At 35.6% G+C, this 27,585-nt stretch overlaps 1 protein-coding gene across 1 annotated transcript in view; it reads left to right on the top strand.

Annotated features, from left to right (window-relative positions):
- NCAM2 (neural cell adhesion molecule 2) overlaps positions 1-27,585 on the top strand; it is a 250,727-nt gene that overhangs the window by 100,027 nt on the left and 123,115 nt on the right. The window contains exons 9-10 of the mRNA XM_044669242.1: positions 4,731-4,918; positions 13,506-13,602. Coding sequence (XP_044525177.1) covers positions 4,731-4,918; positions 13,506-13,602 — 285 coding nt within the window. The remainder of the gene's footprint in view (positions 1-4,730; positions 4,919-13,505; positions 13,603-27,585) is intronic.

Below are 27,585 nucleotides of genomic sequence, written 5' to 3'. Positions count from 1 at the left end.
AATAAGTTTTGATAAAAGTTAACTGTATTTTTGTGCTCAGTGTGAATAATGCAAAAAGATTTTGAACTTCTTAATGAGTATTTGCTAAAAATAAAATTATTTGAACATGTGGCATCTTTGTGTTCCAGAGAACACTTGAAGTAATAAGTGGTTCAAAAAACACTTGGAAACACATGGAAACAGTTTAACAGCTATATGAAAAAGAATGAAAATGATGAAACAATATCCCAAAATTACTGTGATGAAACTACACAGTTTTTAGAAGAAAAACTGTATTTCTCAATACAACCATTAACAAAATGGAAAAACAAATAACATGAACTGAGCATTCAATTCAACAAATTCTAAGTGAACACAAAGGAGAAAATCTCAAAAATTAAAGGAGAGGGGCAGCTGGGTAGCTCAGTGGATTGAGAGCCAGGCCTAGAGACAGGAGGTCCTAGGTTCAAATCCAGCCTCAGACACTTCCCAGCTATGTGACCCTGGGCAAGTCACTTGACCCCAATTGCCTACCCTTACCACTCTTCCACCTATGAGTCAATACACAGAAGTTAAGGGTTTAAAATTAAAAAAAAAATTAAAGGAGAAAATAAAATAGAAACCAGAAACAACATAGAAATGTCGAACAGAGCTAAAAATGGTATTTGCAAAGATTAACAAATCAATAAACCTTCAGCAAGCTTGAAAAAAATGAGTCATGGGGAGGGAAAAAATAAAATTACCAAGAATAAAAACTAAACAAAGTGAAATCACACCAGAAAATAAATTAAATATCAGAAGGTACTATGGAAAAATGTGTAAGCAAAACTAGGAATTTAAAAGAAACAAGATGAACTAAAAAGATATAATATACTCAAATTAACAATCAATTTGCAATAATGTATTAATCACTTACTCTATCCCAAGCCTCATAGAAATACAAAGACAAAAGCAAAGCAGATTCCTTTTTCAAGGAGTCTTCATTCTATTGAGAGAAACAGCATGCCCAGATTTAGGTAATAATAGGGATTACCCTATCCCCACTGCCTAAAGGCCAGGGAGGTAGACCCCCACCAATGCTGTTCATTCAGTTATAAATATAAGAAATAAAATATAAACCAATGCCCAAATAAATCTCCTATACCTCATCAGTTCCATTTAACCACCCACCAGATTAGATTATACAAAGGAGTGTTTGCTTCAAAAAGTAGAAGTATAGGGGGCAGCTGAGTAGCTCAATGGAGTGAGAGTCAGGCCTAGAGACAGGAGGTCCTAGGTTCAAACCCGGCCTCAGCCACTTCCCAGCTGTGTGACCCTGGACAAGTCACTTGACCCCCATTGCCCACCCTTACCAATCTTCCACCTATGAGACAATACACCGAAGTACAAGGGTTTAAAAAAAAAATAGAAGTATACAAATTTATTCCCCCAATAAATGAGGCTCACTCCTTCCCTCCTATACCACTTCCTTCTCTAGGGAAGGGAAGGGGATTAAGGTTCATAATTTAGCTCAATTTCTCAACACAGCCCAAGTCTCAAGTTTCAAGTTCAAACCCCACTTTGAGCTCATAGCCAAGAGAGACTGTCCAGTCTGCCATTTTTAAAAAATGAAGCCTATATTCACATCCAGAGAAAGAACTGTGGGAGTAGAAACACAGAAGAAAAACAACTGCTTGATCACATGGGTCAATGGGGATATGATTTGGGATGTAGACTCTAAACGATCACCCTAGTGCAAATATCAATAATATGGAAATAGGTCTTGATCAATGACACATGTAAAACCCAGTGGAATTGCACATTGGCTATGGGAGGGGGTTGGAAGGAGGGGAGGGAAAGAACACGAATCATGTAACCATGGAAAAATTTTAATCAATTAAAAAAAAAATTTTTAATGACACAAAAAAAATCCTAGACCTAATAGTGATTCCATGGGATTTATTAAGTAAGGAAATTACATAGTTAAAAGTGCATATTAGGAAAATCACTTTAGCATTTGTTTAGGGATGGGAGGCAGTTTAAGTGAGGAAAGGACTGAGGATGACCATTTGTGAACTTGTTTCACAACAAATGAAATCTGTTCAGGAGGTAGCCAAATGGAACAAGAATGTAATGTGAAATATGCTGATAAAATATCTGACATTTCTTAGCTGTGTGACCCTAGGCAAGTCATTTAACTCCCATTGCCTAGCCTTTATTGTTCTTCTGCCTTAGAATCAATACTGATTCTAAGGCAGAAGGTAAGGGTTTTTTAAAATAATAATAATAATAATCTATGTTGGAGAGCAGTGAGAAGATAGACTCAATAATACACTGTTAATGTAGCTGTGAATTGGACCAACAATTCTTTTAAAAATGTGGAATTGTGTTTAAAGAGTAACTAAGCTGTCCCTAATTACTTAACCCAGAAATCCTACTGCTAGACATCTATCTCAAAAAAAGTCAGAAATGGGAATTAAAGATAATTACTTGGGTGCCCCAGGATTATACAGCTAGAAAGTGTCTGAGGTCAAATTTGAACCCAAGACCTCTGGTCTGGCTCTCAATCCACTGAGAAACATAGTTACCCCCTCTGTTTTTCTTTCTAAAAATATTTCAAACTCTTCTTTTAAAAGCTCATATTCTCAGGGTGGGTCATCCTGGGCTACATTGCTCTTTAGGACTCATTCTATTCCCTTTTCCCTTTTCTAGTGGGTACAGAATAGTTGTGTTATTTTGAAGTCCTTTCCTTTGTATCTGAAGGTCTTTCTTTTGATGGCTTCTAGAACTTGTTTCCATTTTGAATTGTTAAACATTTAAGCACTAACTATCTTAGAATTTGCACCCTTCAATTTTTTGTAGTTTTTGATGGTGATGTTTTCTAGAGGGGATTTGTGAATTCTTTAAATTGTAATTTCATGTTCAGAAGTTCTGGACAATTTTCTTCTATTGTTACTTTCATTGTGGTATTAGGTGGTTTTTTTTTCCTTCTGAGAGACCTATAATTCTTAAGTTGTTTCTATGCATCTTGCCTTCAACATCAGTATGGTTTCCTTGCATTGTGAGCCCATTTTATTTCTTTGAAAAACATATTATTTATTAATTTTTAACATTCTTTTCTTTTTAAATTATTAGTTTCAAATTCTCTCCCTCCCTCTCACTGCTACTCTACCCTCTAAGAAATAAAGCAAAATTATTTCAGTTATACATGTCAAGTCATGCAAAACATTTCCATATTAGTCATGTTGCAAAATAAAAAAGCAAAAAAAATAAAGGCGATGAGAAAATTATACTTCAGGTTTTTTTTGAGTTGATCAGTTCTTTCTCTAGAGTTGGGTAGCATTTTTTCATCATGAGTCCATTGGAATTATCTGGGATCATTGTATTGATCAGAGTAACCAAGTTTTTCACAGTTGATTGTTATTACAACATTGCTGTTACTATATACAATGATTTCACTTCACTTTGTATCAGTTCATGTAAGTCTTGCTCTGTTATTTTCTGAAATCATCTTCCTAATCCATTTCTTATAGCACATCATCACAATCATATGCCACAGTTTTTTCAGCCATTCCACAGTTGATGATCATCTCCCCAGTTTCCAATTCTGTACCACCACAAAAAGAGATGCTATAAATATTTTTGAACATTTAGGTCATTTTCCATTTTCTTTGATCTCTCTGGGATATAGACCTACCATGATATTACTGCACATTTTCTTTTCATGTTATTGTTTTTGGCTTCTCTTCTTCTAAGTCATCCTTCATTTCTGAGTATTTGCTTTCCCAATCTATTGTTCTCCCTGCAGATTCACATTTTTCTCTTCTGAATAGAAATTCATTATTTTTGCTGTTTAAAACATAATTCTGGTCGCATAATTCTCTTTTCTCTTCTAAACTACTCAGGTACAAGGTTTGTGGTTCCATGTTCTCAAATTCCACAATTTTCTTTCTCAAATGTTGGGTGATTTTCCTTTATTTTGCAGTATTTATTCATAGATAACTGGACTCGTTTGCTAGAGATGGAGGCCATATTTCCTTCTAGTCTTCCTACTGTTTGTCTTATTGAATTACCTGTTTATATTCAAGACCTTTGAATTTTCTTCTTCTAGAAATCTTTGGTACTTTCAATCTTTTTACATTCAGTTCCTCCCTTTCCTGCTCCCCCTTTAATTTGCTTTATCAATCACTTCTTTAGGGGCTGGGTCTTCCACAATGGGCAATTCACAGTTCACCAACCTAGGTTTCTGACCCCATTGAAGTCTGTGCACTCCTTCTCTCAGGCTTGGTAGAGTGCTGAACATCTACAGTATCCAGTGGCCTGTCTCACTCCTCCTGCTCTGTAGGTCTCTGGCTCTGCACTGCAATTCAGAATGTATTTTCTCCAGCACTGCTGGCTCAGACCTTTGCAACAGCAGGTGCTTCCAAGTTTCAACCCCTTGGCAGACCATTGCTCCAGAGGGTCTGTGACCAAATTGGTTTTCAAGCTTTGTTTAATTGATATTCTTGAAGGTTAAAAAATTTTCTTTTAATAAATATTTTTGTTTTCTCTAGTAACATATCATTTTATATTTTTATGTAACAGTTTCTGCATCAAAAATACTTATTCTAAAAGTCCAACATTTATTGTGATAATCACTATATAATATAATATGCTATCTGTACCAGCATCAATAAGAATTTTATTTGCCCAGGTAAAAAATTTTGCCCCTGAAGTTTAAATATCTGTTTGTTTTTGAAAGGCAGAGTATAAGCTAATTTTATTTTTTCCAGATGCTCCCAAGTTTGTATCAAACCAAACAATTTATTATTCTTGGGAAGGCAATCCCATCAATATAAGTTGTGATGTGAAAGCTAATCCACCAGCATCAATCCTTTGGAGTAGAGAAAAATTATTTTTGCCATCCAAAAATATCACCAATTTAAAGACTTACAGTGCAGGAAGAAAGATGATTTTAGAGGTAAGTATTTAAATGTAAATAGATTATTAAGTGTTCTTAAGTCAATTTCATGGAATGCCTACATAAAAATTATTAATATGCAATTATACATGATTACAAGGCAAATGTACATAAAATAATTGAAATATATTTCACAAATGTAGACAGTGAAGTTACTAATTTTTTTAGTCATATTTGTTTTTCTTTCTTTGACAGTACCTGTGATTTCATTGGTATGGAGAAGAGATCTTCTCTATAAATGTAGCTTGGCACATATATTGCAAGTTATAGCCTTAGGTACTTGAGAGGTTAAATGGCCTGCTTAGGGTTTCACGGTCAATATATACAAGAGGCAGAAATGAACCCAAGTTTTCCTGATTCCAAGGGTTACTCTCAGTCCATTATTTCACACTGCCACTTTGAGTTTCCCCAAAAGCCAGCTTTCACTTGAAGACTTAAAACTAAGAAGAACACGCCATCTCCCAAGACAACTTATCTCCATTTTAGATAACTGCTTATTAGAAAGTTTTTCATCATGTCAAATCTGAATTCACCTTTTTTGCAACTTCCTCTGATCACTCTGGTTCTGCCTTCCAAAGTCAATGTTTCTGGAAAGGACATGTCAATCAACTACCTTATGGCACCACTCACCATCCTGGTGAATTCTCAAACCAAAATACCTTTCCTTAACCACCATGTGCTGATGTGATATCTTCTTGTTCCTAGGATTTAAATTATTTGAAGTTAGAGACTTTCTTTTAGGACCTGGCATGGAGTAAGAATTTAAAATTTAAAATGGTTTTCATTCTATTAATTATTCATTTTCTCTTGTAACAGCCTTTCATATACTTATAAATATTCCCCGAGTCTTCTGCAGGCTAAACATTTCCAGTTGCTTCAAATGACCTTCATATATGTAGGAGGCTGCAAGGTGACACAGTGGATAGAGCACTGAGCTTGGAGTCAGGAAGGCCTCACTAGCCAATTCTCTCTTTTTCCCTTCCTGTGAGATTACAGAGGAGCTTCCAAGCAGACAAATATACCTACATCTCCCCAAAGTAACCAGTGATCTCGGAATTGCCAACTCTCATGGTCTTTTCTCAGTCCTCATCCTTCTTGATCTCTCTGCAGTCTTTACCATTGTTGATCCCCTACCTGACATTCTTTTTTCTATTTTCTTTTTCTGCTCTTTCCTAGTTCTCCTTCCTACCTTTCTGACCACTCCTCAGTCTCCCTTGCTTGGCTTAACCAGGTCATTTTCACTAAGGACAGACATCTTTCAGAGGTCTGTCCTAGGAGCTCTGCTTTTTTTCTCTTGAAAGATCATTTAGCACTCTCTTCAAGTGCGGTGGTTTCAGTGATGGTCTCCATGCCGATCCCTTCCATAACTACTCATGTAGCTCTAACCTCTCTCCTAGCCTCCAGAGCAGGGGTCGGCAACGTATGGCTCTCGAGCCATATCTGGCTCTTTTAACAGCCAGATATGGCTCTTTCTGCAGGAGCCATAAAGTCAATTTTTTTTTCAGGCACTGTTACAGGAACGGCACTGTGAGCACTGTACGGCTCTCACAAAATTACATTTTAAAAAATGTGGTGTTTATAGCTCTCACGGCCAAAAAGGTTGCCGACCCCTGCTCCAAAGTCACTTTGGACAAACTGCTTGCTGGGCTTCTCGAAGTAGATGTCCCGTAGGAATGTCCCGAACTGAGCTTATCATTACCCTCAACTCTTCTTCTGTATTACTATGGAGGCCAACATTATTCTTCTAGTCACCCAGCTTCAAGGTCATGACAGTGGCCTTCCTCCATCACATCTCTCCCCATTCCAATCCCCACTCTGACCAGCTATCAAATGGATCTTCCCAAAGTGCAGGACTGGTTTTTTCACAACATTCCACCACTACCACCCCTTCAATATTATTAATTCTGGGATAAAATCTTTGACATGCAAAGCCCGTCATGAACTGACCCTGCCCTACCTTTCCAGTCTTCTTACACCTAACTCATCCCCCATACTTTACAATCTAGTGAGACTAGCTTCCAGCCTCTGTACTATTTCTCACAAAAGACACTCTATTTCCTGACTCTGAGCATTTTCAGGGACTTTTCCCTTTGTCTGAAATGCTTTCCCTCTTTATTTCTGATTCCTAGTTTCCTTCAAGTCTCTGCTAAAACACTACCTTCTGTAAGAAGCCTTTCCCAATCTCCCTTAATGCTATTGCCCTCTATCTATTGATTATCTCCAATTTATATCTTATTCATATGTAATCATTTCCACATTGTCTCCCCCATTAAAAACAAAAAAGTAGGGATGCTCTATTTTTATTTTTCTTTGCATATCTAGAACTTGGTGTTGTTCTAATGCTGAGCAAATAGGCACCTAATAATTGCTTGTTGACTTGGCTCTAATGTGGAGGTGTTGGCATGCTCTCTTGTTTTATGAAGATACACTTCTGGCAATATGGCCAAGTAAAAGATTAATCATTTTTCTAGTTCCCATTCACACACACACACACACACACACACACACACACACACACACACGCAAAATAAAGAATAATAATTAAACAGAAGAGAAAAGAAGAAAATTCTTATAAGCTAAGACTCACAGGAAAATTATTTTAAAACCTTCAGGACTATACTCTCAGCTCCACATTATATTAACTACACACCTGCTCACATCCTGCCCTGAGCTTCCACCTCTGCATTATAGGCTCTAAGTATCAGTATCCAGTATGGACCTGAGAGAGCAGAAAACTCAACAGGGGATAATAAAATCAATCCACCAAGATGATCACCAACCACCCTAACAGAGACTAATACTATATGATCTCCCCTCCCTTTGTACTCTATTCCCTTCATGCTTGCCAGTTCCCACCCCCTACTCCAGGCTTCTTACAACTCATGTTGCTATGTCCACAGCCATCCACCACAAAAGATTTTTGCCAACCACCCCAACATCATCGTAATCTAGGGGAGTCTTTCAGCAGCAGCATTAAAATTCATCATCCACTAATCAACTGATGAAAGGTCAGAAGTTATAGCCCCACAGTGGAAAAAAAAAAAAAGGATCAAAGTCAGAGGAAAAAGAGTAAAAAAAATTAGTTTAGCAATAACTACCAGAATCCCTGAAAACAATTCTAAATATGGTTGAAAATATGAATAAAGGAACTAAAAGATGAGATAATGAGTAGAATATAAAATTTAGAACAGAAAGAAATACTTTGCAAAGCACAAGACATCCTTAAAAAGAATAGTACCAGCTGGTGCTATTATAGAGCACTTTGAAGGTTTGCAAGGCATTTTATATGTGTTATTTCATCTTATTCTCACAATAACTCTGCTAGGAAGATGCTATTATTATTCTCCATTAGAAGAATAAGCTGCATCTTAGAGAAGTTAATTTTGCCCAATCACACAGAGCAGCAAGAGGTGGGATTTGAATTCAAGTCTTCCTGACTCCAAGTCCAGCACTCTATCCACTGTCTTAGAAACATCAGAGAAAACAAAACTCAAATAAATCCAATGATATGACAAAAACTATTACAGTAATTTTTAATTAAAATTTTTACATTCTTAATTGGAATTTTTCTGTAAAAAAAATGACCCAGAGAACAGTTTATAAAGCTAATCTAAGAATTATTAGGCTTTTAGAAGATTATGTGAGGAAAAGATAAACTGAATGCCCTATGTCCAGAAGTCCTAATTGCCATGGAAGTATTGGTATTATAGGGCAAAGCAAAAAAGATAAAATTCACACATCTTTAGTAGGGAGGGAACTGATGTGATTGCCGGATTTCTGAACTCCCAGTTCCAAGAAAATGTATTACAAGGGCAGAGGAACAACAACCCCCCCCCAAAAAAAAATAGAGCAAATAACAAAGATCTCCAGCAAAATTGTGTTTGAATTATGCATCAGTGATGGATAGGAAATAAAAGATTTTAATACACTGTAACAAAAGGCAAAAAAGAAATGGCTTGTTCACTAGAATAACTGAGCTTGTAAGGTAAATTGGGAGTGGGAAAATTAACTTTTAACAGAACTGAGGACTTCTAGGCATTCCTATTGAAAAAAAAAATCAGAGCTGAGAAAAGCCTTTGATAGCAAGTACAGAAGACCAAATACATTTAAGAATGATGGTTGGCTTCTTAATTTCTGAAAGGAGTTAAGATATTGTCCCCCATATTTAAGCTTCATTTGGGGAACAGAGAGACTGCAGGACTGAATAATTTTAAAAACTGAATGTAAGGCATATGGGGAAGAAGCAAGATTATATTACTTATTGCAATTAGGGCACTATGAGAAAGAAATTATTCAAATATATTGGTGTTGGTGAGGAGATGGGGTATATCATAAGCCTCTCTTCTATTTAGACTGAGAAAGGGAGGGTTTTTAAAAATTAATATAGTAATAGAGAAGATTATATTACTTCAAATAATATATTGCAATGGGAGATGCTGAATGTTGACTTCATTCTTTGTTTTCCTTACTTTTTCATCTTATAAAAAGAGGGAGAGAGGAGAGAACTGTTATAAAAAAATTTAATAAATGGAGTTTGGGGCATTCTCTCTGAAACATTCCCCTGTCCTAATGTTTCTAACTACTTGAATCTTCTATGATATGATTTAAAATGTGTCACAATAAAAGCTTATTGTTTTAGGCATTTGTTGACTTGCCCATACCATCAATGAATTAATAAATAGCATAATACAGGTATATGTTCATGTGTGATACATAAGTATGTATATGGATGTATGTGTATACACAAATATGATTTAAATGGTGGGAAATCTCACCCCATCCCACTGTCAACTTGAAATCTGGATACCCCAAGTTGAAATTTGAAGACCTCAAGTTTGCCCCTGCCCCTTGAGAACTCCAGTACCAGGCACATCTGTTTGGACTGAACTATAGACCTTAAAGTGTTTGGGGACCCTAGTTTGGGTGCAATGAGTAGATATAGTCAAATGTTGAGTACTTTTATTTGTTTTAGAAGCTTCTCCCATTGTATTAAAGTCCTCTCTCAGGAAGCCCAGCTTTTGGTTTGACCCTTTCTGTTTGTATTCTTTGTAGTTGACCTCTGCAGCCTGCTTGCAGCTTGTCTATCAGGCTAGCTGGACCAAATTCTCCAGAGGGTATAAAAGAAGCCCAAATTCTGTTACTCTTTGGAGAAAGCATCTAGTGTGGTGCCTTCCCCCAGGGATACGTTCCCAGAGTCCCAGGGTGTGGGACCTATCCTTCTCCTGATTAAAGACTTGGTATTTCTGACTACTTTGGTAGTTCTGTGTTATTTCCAAGTTAAACTACTTAAGCAAATTGCCTTAACTGCAGACTGCTTTGTCTTTAACTTAGAAAGTTTTCTGGGACACAGAGATCACATAAATAAAAGAGCTCTGAGAGGCCACTGAGTCCAACTCACTTACTTTACAGTTGAGTAAACTAAGACTCAGAGAAATTAAGATTTTTCCCAGTTCACACAACTATTAATTTTCAATCAAGTCTTTAATCCAGATCATTCATTGATTATGCCATGATTCTTCTTCAATCTCTCCCATCTTCTTTGTATATGTATATATACAAATATACATTTCCATGTATATATATATAATGTAAAAAAGTATACATACCTGTATATAAAGAAAATGTATATATAACATACATACATAATGTATATTTTTTCCAATTCATAATTTTAAAATATACTTTAAAATAAAATTTTGATTATGTTCATACTAATATAATAATATCATTTATGTAATGGTTTGTACTTTATGAAGTACTTACTAATATAAATTAATCATATAAATACCTATGTAGAATGCAGGGTATTATTTATTGCCCTCTTACAGATGAATAAATTAAAAATACTAACCTAGGAGAAGATTAGACCTGGAGTCACATATTTCATTAAAAGTTTATCGTCTACTTCTTAATGTGCCAAAAGGAATCAATCTGTAAAGAGCCAGTTTCCAAAAGACGACTTTGGATATCTTTAGTGTTCTTTCCCCTTAGTCATGAAGGCCATGCTCCATCACTCAGCAAATGAAAATTTTTTTCAAAGATAGTTTAAAATTAGGTAAATCTGCTATATTAAAGGACAAATAAAATTGTAGATATATTATGATTTACTATTTGAGATAGGCTGTTCCCCTTTTAGCATGGGAACTGAGAGTTAGTAATCGCTGCCTGTTTTAATGTATGTAAAACTCTTTAGCTGTGTGCCTGTTAATCTGCTGTGAGTTGGAATAAAAAAGGAAAACAGAGTAGAAGTGGAAATATCTGTTAGGAAGTTATTCCAATAGTTTAGTCAGTGAAAATCAGTAACTACTTTGTTTGTAAATATTGGAATAGAAAGAAGAGGTAAATAAGAAGAGTCCTGAAGAAGTAAAAATTTGATGGGACTTGATCACTGGATGTTAGAAGTGAAAGAGAAAAAAGAATCAAAGATAACCTCAAGTTTTCAAATATGTAAATGAAGAGATATGGCCAAAAATGCAGCAAGAAGTCAAGAAATTTGTGTTAAAAAATACGAGTTTTGGGGGTAGCTGGGTGGCTCAGTAGACTGAGAGCCAGGCCTAGAGCCTGGTCCTGGGTTCAAATCTGACCTCAGACACTTCCTAGCTATGTGGCCCTGGGTAAGTCACTTAACCTCCATTTCCTAGCCCTTACTACTCTTCTGCCTTAGAATCAATACACAGTATTGATTCCAAAATGGAAGGTAAGGGTTTAAAAAAAACCCAACATCATTCATTTTTATTTGAGTCATAATTTCTCAGTTATATACTTTAGAACTCAAAGCAGTTGCATGCAAATAAGCAAATGGCCCACAATCTGACTTCAAAGAAATTCTCTTAGAACATCTGAGGAATAGCTCTCCATCCTCAGAACAATATGTGTATCACCTCAATATTTTCTCTGAAAGACTGTTCCTTTGTTGTTTTTTTTTCAGTTTTCTTTACCCAAGTATTTCTTTTCTGGCCCTCTTGGCAACCAAACTGGTTACATATGAAAATAGCAGTAACTTACATAAGAAATACCTTGTATAAACTTCAAGGGTTTGGGAGTATTAATGATTAATTCATTATTTAGTCAACTAGGCCAGTAGATAAAGTGCTGGACTTGGAGACAGAAAGACCTGGGTTCAAATTTTGCCTCAAATACTTACTCAGCTATGTGACCATAGGCAAGTCATCAGACCTCTTTAAGTGTTAATTTTCTCATCTATAAATGGGGATAATAATTGTAACTAACTTACAGGGTTTCTGAGGTAACATATAAAGAGATCAAACAAATCAAAAAATTTCAGAAAACAAATATTTAAAAATCATATTAGTAAGGGGCAGCTGGGTAGCTCAGTGGAGTGAGAGTCGGGCCTAGAGACAGGAGGTCCTAGGTTCAAACCCGGCCTCAGCCACTTCCCAGCTATGTGACCCTGGGCAAGTCACTTGACCCCCATTGCCCACCCTTACCACTCTTCCACCTATGAGACAATACACCGAAGTATAAGGGTTTAAAAAAAAATCATATTAGTAGGTAAAGAGAACTCAAACAAGATGACATATATATATATTAGACATTTGAAGGCCAAGTTTGGCAGTCTACTAATCAATAACTGACTGGAATATGATTAACATAAGTAGTTTTTTCCCTTCTCAAAATTAATGTAAACTTTACTTAATATTATTTCTTTATTAGACAAATATTTCTGGTTTTGTCTTTAACCTAAAGTTGAAGTTAACAGTAATTTGTCGCACACATTTTCCTAATGATAGCTATGGATGTGAAAATTAAGTCTATTTCTATTGGCAAACATTTCCATTGAATTTGAGCACTAAGCTTATAGGTTAATTATATATTTCAGATGAAATTTAAATGCATTTCAAAGAATTTCAAACACATTCATTTTCAGGAGAAATAAAATAATAGGAATTGAGCTCAATTTCAATTTTTAAAAACCTAGACTTAAATATCAAGATGGTCACAAAATCAATCAATCAGCATTTATTAGTATCATAGATCTTGAATTATAAGGGACCTCACAAACCATCTTGTCTAACATCATACAGGCAATAAGTGGCAAAGTCAGGATATGAATTCAAGTACCATTTGAGCCCTCTCTCCTCCGTGCCACACTGTAACAGAGATTGTCAGGATTACTAAACAAACATTTCCAATTTATGTTTTGCCTAGAAACCTTCCTGGGGAGTTGGGGAGTTTTTGTTTTTTTGTTTTGTTTTTTTTTAATGAAATAGCTTAACTTCCCAATCCTATGGTTTAAATGTAATACAGACTTCAGGAAGTAGGTCTAATTAAAATTTGGTGGAGTCCTTCCTGAATATTGATCATGTCTTTAGTTACAAACATAGAGTAAAAATTTAAAAAACAACTATCAAAGATTCCTTCCTGGGAATCTCAACACATTGACGCGAATCATCCTTTTTAGAAAAATGGTATTCTAAAATATCCTGTAATTTTTTATTTTTACCAAACATAAATAAATACAGGAAAGCATAACTGAATTATATTTCAAATGTGGCTTATCCTGCATTAGACTTAGAGCATGCTTTCAAAATGTATCTCTTTTTTTTAATTTTTTTTTAAAACTAAGATTGCACCTACATCTGACAGTGACTTTGGACGGTATAATTGTACTGCCACAAACCGAATTGGAACAAGATTTCAGGAATATATTCTTGCTTTGGCTGGTAAGTACAATGTTTATGTTAATATAGTGCTGTGTGTTTATGAATAAATAATATTTAAATTTAATTGCATCTATTTGTAATAATGTAATTATCCTCACTTTTTATAATAGTGCTGCTAACCTTTACAAGTAGATCTTATAAAGCCAGGAATATTCCAAAAATTTTTGTCACTATATTATAGGGACTACCTGAATACAACCTTAGGTAATATAAATAATGGATGAGTAGATATTTTAATCAAAATTTTAAATACACAAAAGATCATAATTTAAAGGAATTATGTACTAAATTCTTTCATAAAATAAATACCTAATCCTTTTAAAATCTTTTTATTATACTGCCATTTCATTTCTTTTTAAAGCATTCTTAATTTGCAAAAGTTGAGGGGCTTTTTCAATAAAAGATGCCAAATTCTGCCTTTGAGTTTGCAAGGCCAAAAAAGAGCATATATATATGAAAATTCATTAATATTATCTTTCTAGATAGTTATAAATTTAAGTTTCTGAATAATTAGGTGAATTGTTTTCTTTGAGATTTCTCAGGTCTTTCTTTAATATTTGGAATTAATCGCTGCAAGGAAATCAAACAGAACTATGTTTAAAATTTGGAACTCAGAAAATAAATAATCCTGAATTACTTTAGTACACCTCTGTCTCACTACCATTGTACTCTTAAGTTTGAACCCATCCTTCCCAGGGATGCTGTATTTGTGGGAGTGTATTCTCCTTATGTTAGAAATATTTTGTACTAACTGCTCTTACTATTATTAGTACCATATTGGTAAATGTCTTTGCCAAGAGTTATTTGAAATTACTAGCTAATTGTTAATATGACACACTTGTAGAGCCTCATGATCTATAATGTTGAGAATAGTCACCCACAGGATTACTTCTAAGCCTGACAGCAGTCATCCTTTCCTTAAATAACAGGAGAATACTGGAACAAGTTAGGGAGAGTTATATAGGATACGATTTAGAGCTGGAAGGGACTTTAAATATTATTTGGAGAAAACAAAGAAATGGAAACATAATATCGCACAACTAAAAGCTATGTAAGTCTCCCTTTACAAAGCCACAGGTATAACCATATTACTCACACAACTTAAAAAAAAATGAATGAAACATTTTAATTGCTCACTATTATTTCTGGCATAAAACAAAAATATTTCTGCCTGCCATTTAAGATCTTCCAAAGTCTAACTCCAATCTACTTTGTAAGCAGTATTACTTAATACTGCTTCATACACAAATTTTGTCCATATTGTACTTCAAAGTTGATATTCCATTCTCCCATCACTGTGCTTTTACATAAGTTGCTCCCCATTCCTAGAATGCACTCTCTCTTCATCTCTTAGTCTCTTGAATTCTTATACTGTATCTTAGAAAAGATTTAAAAGGTCAGAGGACATGTTTCCCTTATTCCACCCACCCTATACCCAGTTATTAGCACTCTATAGAGGGTACCATATAAATACTTCCTTCTCTTCCCCTTCCCTCTGTCTCCCTCTTCAAATCATCTATATGCCTCTGTGTACACATCATTCCTACCTACTAACAGAATGTAAGCTCTTTGAGAAGAGTAATTGTTTTAATTTTTTTGTTTATGCATATGGAATTAAATAGCCAGAGTCACATTGGTATTAACTAGCAGAATTGGGATTCAAACCCATGCCCTGCATCTTCAGATCCAGTTTCCTTTTTCCTTCCCTCCAATCTGCTCTTTTAAACTGCTGAACTTTAAATTTATCCTCATTTTTTTTCTGAATTCCCCCTAACTCTGATCAGTGCCTCCCCCACTCCTACTTATATTTATCCTTTAGTTCTTAATTCTTTTCTGTTCTCCCACATTATTTTCTTTCTTCACTTTCCTCCCTACTAAGTCTTAACCCTTTCACCAGTCATTTCTATCCTCTCATGAAACTTCATTCTCAGGTCTTTAATTACTTCCTCTCCTCTTCCCTTCACTAGCCCTTAACCCTGCTAGCTCATATAACCTACGTCTTCACTTCCTATTCCCAAGCTACCATACATGGCTATAAGAAATCATGAAATTGGACTAACTGGATGTACCACAGATTTGTGATATCTAATCAATTGAGCCCTTACTGAAATACACAGTTGTTTTTTTTTAAAAATAAGTTCTTATTGGTATATTTTGAATTTTTTACTTCACTTTAGTTTTCCTCAGTATTACTCCTCCGTCCTTCACAGAGAGTCATGCCATATAACAAAAAATATTTTAAAACAAAAAAAAGGAAAAAAATCAGCATAACTGATCAATACCTCAAAAAAAAGTCTGAAAATATGTATGGCGTGCAACAACTCATGGATGTCCCATCTCTAAAAAAGAGATGAGATGAGAATGTCTTCTCATATATTTATTTTTTTTGAGCCATAATCATTTTTATAATTTTGCAAAATTTGCTTTTAATTTTTTTCTGTGTGGTTCCTTCTGTTTTGTATTGTTGTAGTCATGTATATTTTTTTTCTTGGCTCCGCTTCCTTCACTTTGCATTGGTTCATTTAGGTCCATAATCTCTTTCTCTTTATTCTTACTAATAACAAATGATATGTCCTTTCTTTTTACTGAAAATATTGAGGCCATCTATAAAATCTTTCAGCTTCCCTTTTGCCATTCTCTAAACTAAATTAATTATTTAATAATAAATAATAATTAATTGATTGATTGATTAATAGCTAAATTTTCTAAACTAAATCTAAAGTGTCTTCAACTTCCTCTTTCCCTTCAGTCCTAAAGAAAAGAGGTTTCTTTTTTCTTGTTGAAGTTTGCATCTCTCCTGGTACCCTTGATCACATCTCCTCCTGTCTCCTTCATGACCTTTATTACCTGTATCTCAAGTACTGCCCCTACTCCTCTTCATAGATTCCTAAAACCCATTTGAAGCCATCATCTGTTAAAATCTACTATTCACATCACTTCGTTTTTCTTCTCTGAACTCCCTCCTAAAAAAACAAAAGACATACATAATTAATCCTATGACATCATAGTAATGAAAATCTGATATTGACTTAGGAATTCCAGACAAATAGCGTAATAAAATAAACAATGGGCATTCCTAGCACCCCTTCCAAAACTGCCCATCCTATGTAAGCACTAGTTAATTTCAAATTAAAACTCACCAGGCAAAAGACCTGTCTTGTGTTAAGATTAAAATTCACTGGAGATTATATCTTAATTTTAAAGTATTTGTTAAATAATAAAAAAACAAGCCAGAGAAAGAAATGGCCTCTAGCCACATGTGGCTGGCCATTATCTTAGCAGGTCTCCTCTAAGGACCCGTCCAAGAACCAAGAGCTGGACCAAGAATCAAAAGCCATAGAGCCAGGCCGAAGCACACCTTCTCCCCCTGGATTCCATGAGAAAAAAGCCCCTTCTCTTTTGTGACTCATTTAAACTTTTAGTGACATCTATTTCCAAAGACCATTGTATCCACGATTTAAAATTTGTTTGAGAAAAATTTCAGGGAAAGAAGCTTGCCAGCTCCTTGAATACAGAAAATGAACTGTTTGGAGAAAGATTCCTGCAGAAACCTACCCTGCATCAAGGAGATCCAGAATGAACTTTGGAGTGCAATTGATTGAACTGAAGGGGATTGAATACATGTATTTTGAATGTACACTCTTATGCCAAAGGGGACTGCCCTCTAATTGGCTTTTTGTCAATGCACCTAGCAAACATTGGCTTTGCTTTCTCTCTCTTCTAGTTCCCTCTAACTATTGTAAATTTCCTCTTAGAAGGTGCAATATTGTATGCACCTGTAGTTAGAAGATTTTTAGGGGTACAAGATGATTATGTCAAATGATCCATCCCAAATCAGAGTTCCCCCAAGGCTAAGTTCGAAGGAAAAAAGTGCTGGTCACAGAAAGTCACAACCACTTTTAAAGACCCTTCTTTGCGGCACTTCCTGTGCCTTCCATCCACTTTAAGTAGACCAATGGCAGTTTTAGAATTTTCTTAGGACTGCCCAGGGGGCAATTAGTCCTTTCTGAATTTTCACCCACTTTAGCATGTGGGTTGCAGACCTCCCCCCACTTAAGCTTAAAGTGGGGGGTGTAAATGCTTCTGGTGATTAAATCTATTTTTTTATTCTTTCTTTATTTTTTGAACCCTTAACTTCTGTGTATTGGCTCCTTGGTGAAAGAGTGGTAAGGGTGGGCAATGGGGGTCAAGTGACTTGCCCAGGGTCACATAGCTGGGAAGTGTCTAAGGTCAGATTTGAACCTAGGACTTCCTGTCTCTAGGCTTCACTCTCAATCCACTGAGCTACCCAGCTGTCCCCTGGTGATTAAATCTAAAAGTAAACAGGGGAAGAATTAATCCCGTCTTCACACTCTCCAGTTAGAGGTCTTCTGAATGCCGGGAGCCACAAGACCTTTAGGATAACAACATAATTTGCATATCCACCACTATCTTTCCTTAATCCCACTATTTTAAGTAGTTTGTTTACATATAAGCAACAGGCTTTATGTTTTCTTAATTCAATCATCAGGTGGGTTAAATTGCAATTTAATTCAATCAGAAGGTGAGATAGGTTGGTTGTAATTTAAAATTTAAAATCAAAACTCTTTTTTTTAAATCAAAAATTAATCTTGGGGTACCAAAGAAAAGGGAACTGGCTAGTGTAAATTTTCAAATTTGTTCTAGCACAGGTCTGTTAAAGAGGCTAACATCTGCAAATGGTCCCACCAATTTACTTCCTCTTCCTTGACCTGCAAAAAAATCCCCCCCCCTCAGTTTTCTATTTCCTTTCTAATTTTAGCTGCATTACATTTGTTTTGTTTATTCAAAAGCTTTTGGATTTTGTGAAATCAAAAGTGTCCATTTTATATACTCTGATCTTAATCTCTTATTTGATCATAAACCTCTTCCCTATCCATGGATCTGACAATGAATTTCTTTTATGCTCATCTAATTGTTTATGTTGTGCCTTTGTTCTAGATTTAGTTTTCTTCAGACTGCTAGGTTATTATGCCTGTTTGCTTCTCTGTATTATGTACTCAATCTGATCCACTGATCAACTTTTATTAACCAAATTGTTTTGATAATTATGTCTTTGTTTGAGATTTAATACTGCTAGGTGCATTTTTTCTTTCCCATTTTTAATCATTTCTTTTGATATTCTTGACCTTTTGTTCCTCCAGGTGAATTTATTATTATTATTATTATTTTAGTTCTATTAGGCAATCCTTTGATAGTTTGATTACTAATATTCTGAATAAGTCAATTGTTTTAAGTAGTATTTTTATTTTTATTTTCTATTGTAATGTCCTACCTGTAAACAGTTAATGTCTCTACAATTATTTAAATTTATATTTGTATAGTGTTTTGTAATTTTATTCACTTATTACTATGAATATCTTAGTAGGTAGATTTCCCAAAGCCTTATTTTATGCTTTCTGTGGTTATTTTCTATCTCCTTTTACTGTATTTTGTTAGCAATATACAGAAATACTGGTGATTTGTGTGAGTTTATTTTGTACCTAGTAACTTTGCTGAGTTTGTTAAATGTTTCAATTAGATTTTTAGTTAGCTTTCTAGGGTTCTATAAGTAAATCATGATATGTATAAAAAGTAATAATTTTGTTACTGAATAGTAATGTTTGTCACTGCTTATTCATATTCCTTCTATTTCTTCTCTTTTCTTGTGATTAAGGTTGCCATTCCTAGCACTATATTGAGTCTTAATAGTGATAAAGAACACCCTTGCTTTATCCTTTTTCTTATTAGAAAGGCCTCTAGCTTATCCCCACTACAGAAAATGCTAGTTCTTAGTTTTAGATAGATATTACTGACCATATTGAAGAAAGCTCCTTTTGTTTCTTTGGTTTCTTGTTTTTAAAAATGGGAAGTGTGTATTGTTACTTGTTAAAAGTGTTTTCTTCATTTATTGATATAATCAGGATTTTTGTTGTTATTTTTGTTAACATGATCAATTGTGTTTATAATTTTCTTAATATTGAGCCAATCCTGCATTCCTGGTATAAATCCATCCTGGTCACAGTAAGATATGTTGCTGTAATCTCCTTGCTAATGTATTTAAAATGTTTGCATTGCTGTTGATTGAGGATATTGACATATAGTATTCTTTCTCTATTTTGATTAACCTTGACTCTATATCAAGACCGCATTTGTATCATAGGACAAACTTGGCAGGATGTATTCTTTATCTGTGTTTTTTTCAAACAGTTTATGTAATATTAGAATTAATTATTCTTTAAGTATTTGGTAGAACTCCCTTATAAATCTCTCTGGGCCTCTTGTTTTTTTTCTGCTTTAGGGAATTCATTTATAGATTATTCTGTTTCTTTTTGTAAGACAGAGCTATTTGAATCCTCAATTTCCTATTCTGTTAATCTAGGCAATTTATATTTTTTGGAAATATTCATCTATTTGATTTAAATTATCTTTTTATGAGCATATAATTGGGTGAAGTAGCTCCTAATCATTTTTTATTTCCTTTTTATTGGTTATAAATTCCCCTTTTTCATTTTTGATACTAGTAATTTGGTTTCCTTCTTTTCTTCAATTACATCTACCAATGGTTTATAATTTTTTTCTATTAAAAAAAAAAAAAGAAGACCAGCTCCTAAGTTTATCTGTTAATTCAGTGGGTTTGAGGGGCCTGAAGTATTGTAAGGATATTGAACCCTTATTGATTATTGGTATTGGTATAGATAGTACCTGTGTCTTGAGTAACAGGCTGTTGTATTGATTGTTGAGAAAGATGGCTTCTCAAATCAGTGTAAAGAATTTTGACTTAGGCCAGTTATATAAAACTCTATTTACTATAGGTATAAAAATTAAGGAAGGGAAAGTAGGAAGACAGGTAGAAAAGTATTTCTTATGTTTATGTAAGATCCCTGTTCTATTAAATCTCTATAACCAATCTGGCCCATGAGTACCTGCTTCTCCCTCGAACAGAGTTGATGCTATCCTCTCATCCTTTTTATCTAAAACCCCAAATCCTTAACTATCTATCTTAATATAAAATATAAACTTGTAATAGAGAAGAATAAGTCAGGGTTACTTTTCCTGATGCTAAGATTTGATTTCCAGCTGGTCAGAAATTCCACTGCCTTCTCCACTCAGACAGGTCAGGCTTTGCTGCCACCTATTGGGGCAAGCACAGGGACTTCACCCAATAATCTTATATGGCCTGATAAGATGGTTTTTTTCAGGATGTGAATACACTAAGATTTTCCAAACTCACAGAGCCGCTCTTGGACAACTTTCCTTGAACCAGGTCAGCCCAAAAGAAGATCCATTGGTCCAACTGCCTTTCCCAAAGCTCCATGGGAAAATTCTCTCCCATCAATCATCTCTCAGATTCTATTCAGATTTAAAGAAACCCAACTCATTCATCTCTCTTATGTACTTATCAATAAGTTTTGCTAATTAACTCTATTTCCTAATGAGCTCTTAATTAATTAACAAATATTTCTCTACAGAGAGCAGATTTGGTTTATTTGGGTGTTTTTGCACCATTTTGGGTGTTTCATTTATCTATCCTTTAGTTTTCAGGATTTCTATTTTCATATTTAAATGGGGGATGCGATTTTTTAGTTTTCTAATTTATTTAGTTGCATGCCCAATTTTTTTTAATTTTAATTTTTAGAAAAATTTTCCATGGTTTCATGATTCATGTTCTTACTCTTCCCTCCACCCACCCCACCACCCACCCACTCCCACCCACCCCACCCCTGAAGACAGTGCACATTTCCACTGGTTTTTATATGTGTCATCGATCAAGACCTATTTCCATATTGTTGATAGTTGCATTGGGGTGGTTCTTTAGAGTCTACATCCCAAATCATATCCACAACAACCCATGTGTTCAAGCAGTTGTTTTTCTTCTGTGTTTCTACTGCCATAGTTCTTCCTCTGAATGTGGATAGTGTTCTTTTTCATAAGTCCCTCAGCCTTGCATTGCTGCTAGTATAGGAGTCCATTACATTCGATTTTACCACAGTGTATCAGTCTCTGTGTACAGTGTTCTCCTGGTTCTGCTCCTTTCACTCTGCATCAATTCCTGGAAGTCTTTCCAGTTCAAATGGAATTCCTCCAGTTCGTTATTCCTTTGAGCACAATAGTATTCCATCACCAGCAGATATCACAGTTTGTCAGCCATTCCCCAATTGAAGGGCATCCCCTCATTCCAATTTGTTGATCTTTCTTTTATTGATGAAAAAGTATTAAGATATTAATTTTCCTTGATATATTGCTTTGGCATCATATCAAACACTTTGGTGTATTGTCTCATTGTCATCTTTAATGAAATTATTTTTGTTTCAATGATTGGTTCTTTAACTCACCCATTCTTTAGGATTAATTCAGTTGTTGTTGTTTAGTTGTTTCTGTTGGGTCACTCTTCGTAACCCCATTGGGAGTTTTCTTGGCAAAGATGCTAGAGTGGTTTTCTATTTCCTTCAGCTAATTTAAACATAAGGAACTAAGACAAACAGGGTTAAGTAACTTGCTCAGGGTCACATAGCTAGTAAATGTATGAAGCCAGAGTTGAACTCAAGAAAGTGATTAGACTTCAGGCCCTGCACTCTATACATTGCACCATCAGATGCCCCTCCTTCATCTACTCTCTTATTCCCTCCCATTCCTTTAACCTCTTTCCTTCCTTTTTCTCCTTTGGGTGAAACGTTTTTTCTATATCCATCTGGGTATATGTGTTGTGGCGAAAATTTATCACACCACAAGCTAAATAATAAGTTTATTGAGAAGAAGCCCACCCTACAATAAAGCCTGACCCTGGTCCCACCAGAACCAGAGACCTCAAGGCTTCGAAGACAGCCTTTTTTTTTTTTAAGAGAGAATTCTTAAGATGTAGTGACAGTGATACAAAAAAAAAAAAAAAAAGAAAAGAAAAGAAAAAGATGCTGCTATCTTTCACATAGGTGGTTCTTAATTAATGCTGATCAAGCTAGTGAATGTAAAAGATCATTTTGGGTAGAACTTAAGTCTATTATTATTGCTGACCTTTCAAAGGCCATTGCACTCTTGGTGTCTTTTACTGACAATATTAGGAATCAGAAGTTTAGAAAAACGAGGGGCTCTCCTCCTGTGTGACTTTCTTGAACTTTCACCTAAAGTAGGCCTTCACCTCCTTACCCAAGGCAGGGCTCCACCTCTTTCCTGACCATCCGGAGCTTGCACCCAAAGCAGGGTGTGGTGGGCTTAGTGGTAGCTTTTGGCTATAGCTTAAGGTCAAAAGATGTAAACAAGATTTGATACCACCCTAAACTGTAACTTTCTTAGCTAATCTCTATAATTTTATAAAACAAACTGTATCACTTTGGCTATTCACTCAAAACTAATGATTATGTTATTAAAATAATCATGAAGACTAATACTATTATAATCATAAAAGGGGGCACAGGGTTTCAAATTCATAGTGTGTTCTTCCTTTGAAAAATTTAGAAAAGAGTGAAGTTCAAGTGTTAGATATTCTATCTCCTGTTCCCTCTTCCTTATTTTATAGACTTCAACTTGAACACTGAATTTCTTTGAGATGATTTTCCCTATTCTTCCTAACCCTTCTGCCTTCTTTCACTGTATTCTTCTTTCCATCCTTTTTTCTTTGACTCTGGTTTTTGGATGTAATATTCCTAGAAGTTTTCACTTTAGAATTTTTTTTAAGAAGTGACTGAAAGGTTTTTTCAATTTCTGTTTTGTCCTCCGGTTCTAAGGGCAATTTTCTATTATGATTTCTTGAAATATGATGTCTAGATTCTTTTTTTTTTGTTTATGGCTTTCAATAGTGTCTCATCAAGTCATTACCTTCTATTTAATTAGTTCTAATTTTCAGTGAGTTCTTTTCTTTAGTAAGATTTTGTTCCTTTTGTCTCAAGATATTAATTCTCTTTTCATATCTTTCTTCCATAATTTTAAATTCTTTCCCTATATGCTCTTCTATCACTCTCATTTAATTTTTAAAATCACTTTTAGCTCTACTCTTAACTCTTGCTTTAATTCTTCCAGGAATTCTGTTTGGACTTGTGTACAAAGCATATTTTCTTTGAGACTTTGCTCATAAATGTCTACAAGACATTCTCTTATGAGTTTGTATCTGGGGCTTCCCTGTCAACCAAAATAGTCCTCTATTTGCCTGGTGTTTCTTTCCCTAGTGCTCATCAATCTTAGCTCTTTTTCAGTCTCTGAGTGCAGAAATGCTCCAGACACAGCACACTTCTGACCAGACTCAATTCCAGGGGTCTACAAACCTCTTTGTCTGTTTCCATAAGCCATGGCTAGAAATATGGTTTGTTATGACTTTTTCCCCAATCAGAATTCATTTTGGCATGTTTTTTAGATTCCTGTGGAGGAGATTAGGTGCTGGTACTAGGCTGTACTTCTTCCTGCTACTCTGCCATCTTGACTCCATCCTGTCATTAAGTTCTTTCAACAAACACAGGTACAGTTATGTATGAGGGATACACTGAAGAGTATTATAGTAGTAGCTTGATAGTGTCACCCTATATACTAAAGGATATTCATAATGATGGATGTTATACAAACATGAAGAGCCATTCAACTCCCACTTAAGGAGTATGCCATTCACAGGCTTCAAAAGACTCAATTTCAGGTCTTACAGTAGTTGCTATAATACTAATAAATAAAAGTGCTTGAAAACATTTACTTAGATAACTCCAAGTTTTCCAGGGCAGTGTATATTTATTTAATATTATTATGATTCCTGTATAGATCATGGTTGTTTAAAGCATTCTTCAGTGCCTTAGTATTTAAGTGGATCTGTGACTTCATCAGTCTGGTTACTTTGGTGGTACCTATTGCAAATCTATCTATATCTTTTTTATCTTGTGAGATTCTTTTCCTACAATAAGTCAGGATTTCTCTAAAAGAAAAGATTTGCCTAAAAAGTATGGTCATTTGGACAACAGGAAAAACATATGCTAATGATTTTGAATTATGAATGAATGCCATTTTAGGATGAAGGAGCCTTATTTTGCTTTAAGCAGTGTCAAGAAACTCAAGATAAAAGTCTAGGGCAAAGTTTTCCTTAGCACAGTGGTGGCAAGAAGCTTGAGCCTCTTTCATTTAGAAATTTCTGTGATTCAAGTATTTCATTACATTCAGTATTCATATGATAATTTGAAAAATGTTTAACAAAATTCTATTTCTAAACCAAAATCCTATTTTATTTTTGGATGTATTCATCTCCAAAATTTGAATGATTATATACTGCCTCATTGCCAGCTTCCTTAGGTGAAGAGAAAAGCTAGATATTTCCTCTGACATGCACCTTGTGCTTTCTATTTTCTCCTGGGAGCAGCAAAAACCCCTCAGAGAATGTGGCAAGGCAGGGTGTCTTCCATTTGCCCCAAAGGATTTCATCCTACATAGGGAACACACTACTCTCTGCCACCACCTCAATACCAACCTCCTCAGGTGAAAAGATGAGCTAAACATTCCTCTGACCAAATTGCCTTGTGCCTTCCATCTTCTGCCAGACACACCACATCCTCCCATGGAAAGGCAACAAGGAACGAGCTTCCATTTGCCCCAAAGCAAAAGCTTCCATCTATGCCAGCACAAGGTACTTTCCCTCTCCTGACACTGGCATGATCTCCCAACCAGAATGTAAGAGATCCTCCAGTGCAAAGAGGAGCATCCTAACCTTTTATCTCAGGTCTTCCATCTGCTGCTGCACCTGTCCCATGAGGAAAGAGGGAAAGGAAAGCTGGTAAGAAATAGAATTTCTTTCTCCTGCTATGCAGCTTTGACATCTATCTCTTGCTCTTTTTCCTACCTGATATCTTCCCTTCAGAGGGAAGAGTAGTGAAGCAGGGCCTCCCATCAGACAGTCTGACTATGTATTTCCTACCTCATAAAGCACTTGCCTCCAGCCTGATCTCCAATTTCCTTTTGGAAGAGAAGAGGCACCCTCCACTCATTGATGAATGTTTTTATACCTGGTCATCCCTTTCATATTCCTACATGATTATCCAAACCAAATTCTCTACCCCTCAGTATCTGATTCCTTATTCCCATCTCCCTCAATCTTCCCACTTCAAAGTTTCAATCAAATATCATCTTCCTCTTCCATCCATCATCTTCCACTGTGCCTTCTGAAATGTCTATTCCAGTCCAGTTTCCAACTTCTCTTCATCCTAAATCTTTTCTTCTTCCACTTCTTCCACTTACTACTATTGAAACCTGACTGTCCTCAAGGTGGCACAGCCTCCATCACCTCCCTTTCCGCTACTGGCTTCACCTTCACTTCCTCAATTCCCTGGTTGAGGGAGGAGAATTGGAATATTCCTTTCTCTCCATTGCCACTTCTAGGTTCTCCTCCATCTCCATCACTCAGTAATTTCTCCTACTTTGTACTTCATGCTATTCAGAGCTATTCATATTCATATCTTTGAGTAATATTCTCTCTTACTACCCAATCAAACTCTTAGGAGTTGTCTCTAGATGTATAGGTCTTTCCCCTTTCATCCTCAGTGATACATGGCTTACGTAATTTTTCTGTCCTCCCCAACTGCTACCCTTGTAACTAGGGGACTTCAAGCTATATATTGACTCTCCCTCAAACACCCCAACAATCTATTCACTTCCCATGAGCTACTCCTACAATCCTCATCCACACACATAAATGGTCATGCTCTTGGTCTTGCCATCTTCCACAAATGTACCATCTCCACATTCAAGAATTGTGAAATTCTATTATCCAACTATGATATATTTACTTTTTTTCACCTCTCCCTCTACCTTCTTTATAAAATCCTACTCTTTGTTAGTACCATAGCCTTTAATCTTTTAATGCTTCTATTCTCTCCCAGCCATCTCCCCTGCAATAGCCACTCTTCCCTATCTTGGTTGAAGCAATTCAACTCTTTGCTGTCATCCTCTCTTCATTCCTAGTCCCCTTGTTTTATTGCCATTTGCACCTTACCGAGCATCAACTTTGGATCATTTCCACCATTTGCTGCCATTATTCCTAAATCCTATTGCTGAACTAAGGTGGAAAAAAATCATACAATGATTCATCCTCAGCCCACTACAAATGTATGTTATTCAGCTTCAGCTGAGGCCTTACTGCTACTAGGCAATCCTTCTATTCCTCTCTTATTAATTCACTATCTCACTTTCCAAAGTAGCTCTTACAAAACTTTCTATCCCTCCTCTAATCTACCGTGACTCCCTTTAACTCCACTATCTTAGCTGAGAACCTTATCTCATCTTTTACTGAAAAAACTGAGGCCATTTCACCACAAACTCTCCCTGTCTTCATCTCATCACTCAGAAGCCTTGACCCCTTTATACATTGAGATAGTCTTACTCCTTACTAAGGCTTACCCCTACTTACTTAAGGATCTCATTTCATCCTATACTCTCCAACAGATTTGCCCCATTTATCATCCCCTCTATCATTTATTTCCAATTTCTTTCTCTCTCCTGACTCATTCCCTAATTCCTACAAATATACCTATGTTGCGCCCTCATCCTAAAAAAAAAAATCTTCACTTGACCTTTTCATTTCCTCTATTTTCCAATATAATTCCTGCCTTTTTAGGCAAACTTCTCAAAAACACTGTTTACCATAAGTGCCTCCACTTTCTCTCTTCTTACTCTTTTCTTAACCCCTTACAGTTCACTTTCCAACCTTATCATTTCATTGAAATTGCTCTCTCCAAACTTACCAGTGATCTCTTTAGATGCCAAATCCAGTAACCCTTCCTCGGTGCCCATGCTCATCAACTTCTTTGTAGCCTTTGGCACTGCTGAACACTGATACTCTTCTTTCTAGGATTTGAGGATACCCCTCTCTCCTGGTTCTCCTTCTATCCTTCAGATCACTCTTTGGTCTCCCTTGCTGGATCCTCATCCAGACCATATCTTCTAATTGTAGATGGCCCTCTGGGTTCCCTCCTGGGACCTTTCATCTTCTCCTGTTATATTGCTCAGTGATCTCATCAATTCTCATGG

The sequence above is a fragment of the Gracilinanus agilis genome, chromosome 3 (genome assembly GCF_016433145.1).
Source record: "Gracilinanus agilis isolate LMUSP501 chromosome 3, AgileGrace, whole genome shotgun sequence".
In the NCBI taxonomy this organism is placed as follows: Eukaryota; Metazoa; Chordata; class Mammalia; order Didelphimorphia; family Didelphidae; genus Gracilinanus; species Gracilinanus agilis.
Note: the sequence above shows the minus strand (reverse complement) of the source record. Positions and strands in the feature narration are given on the sequence as shown.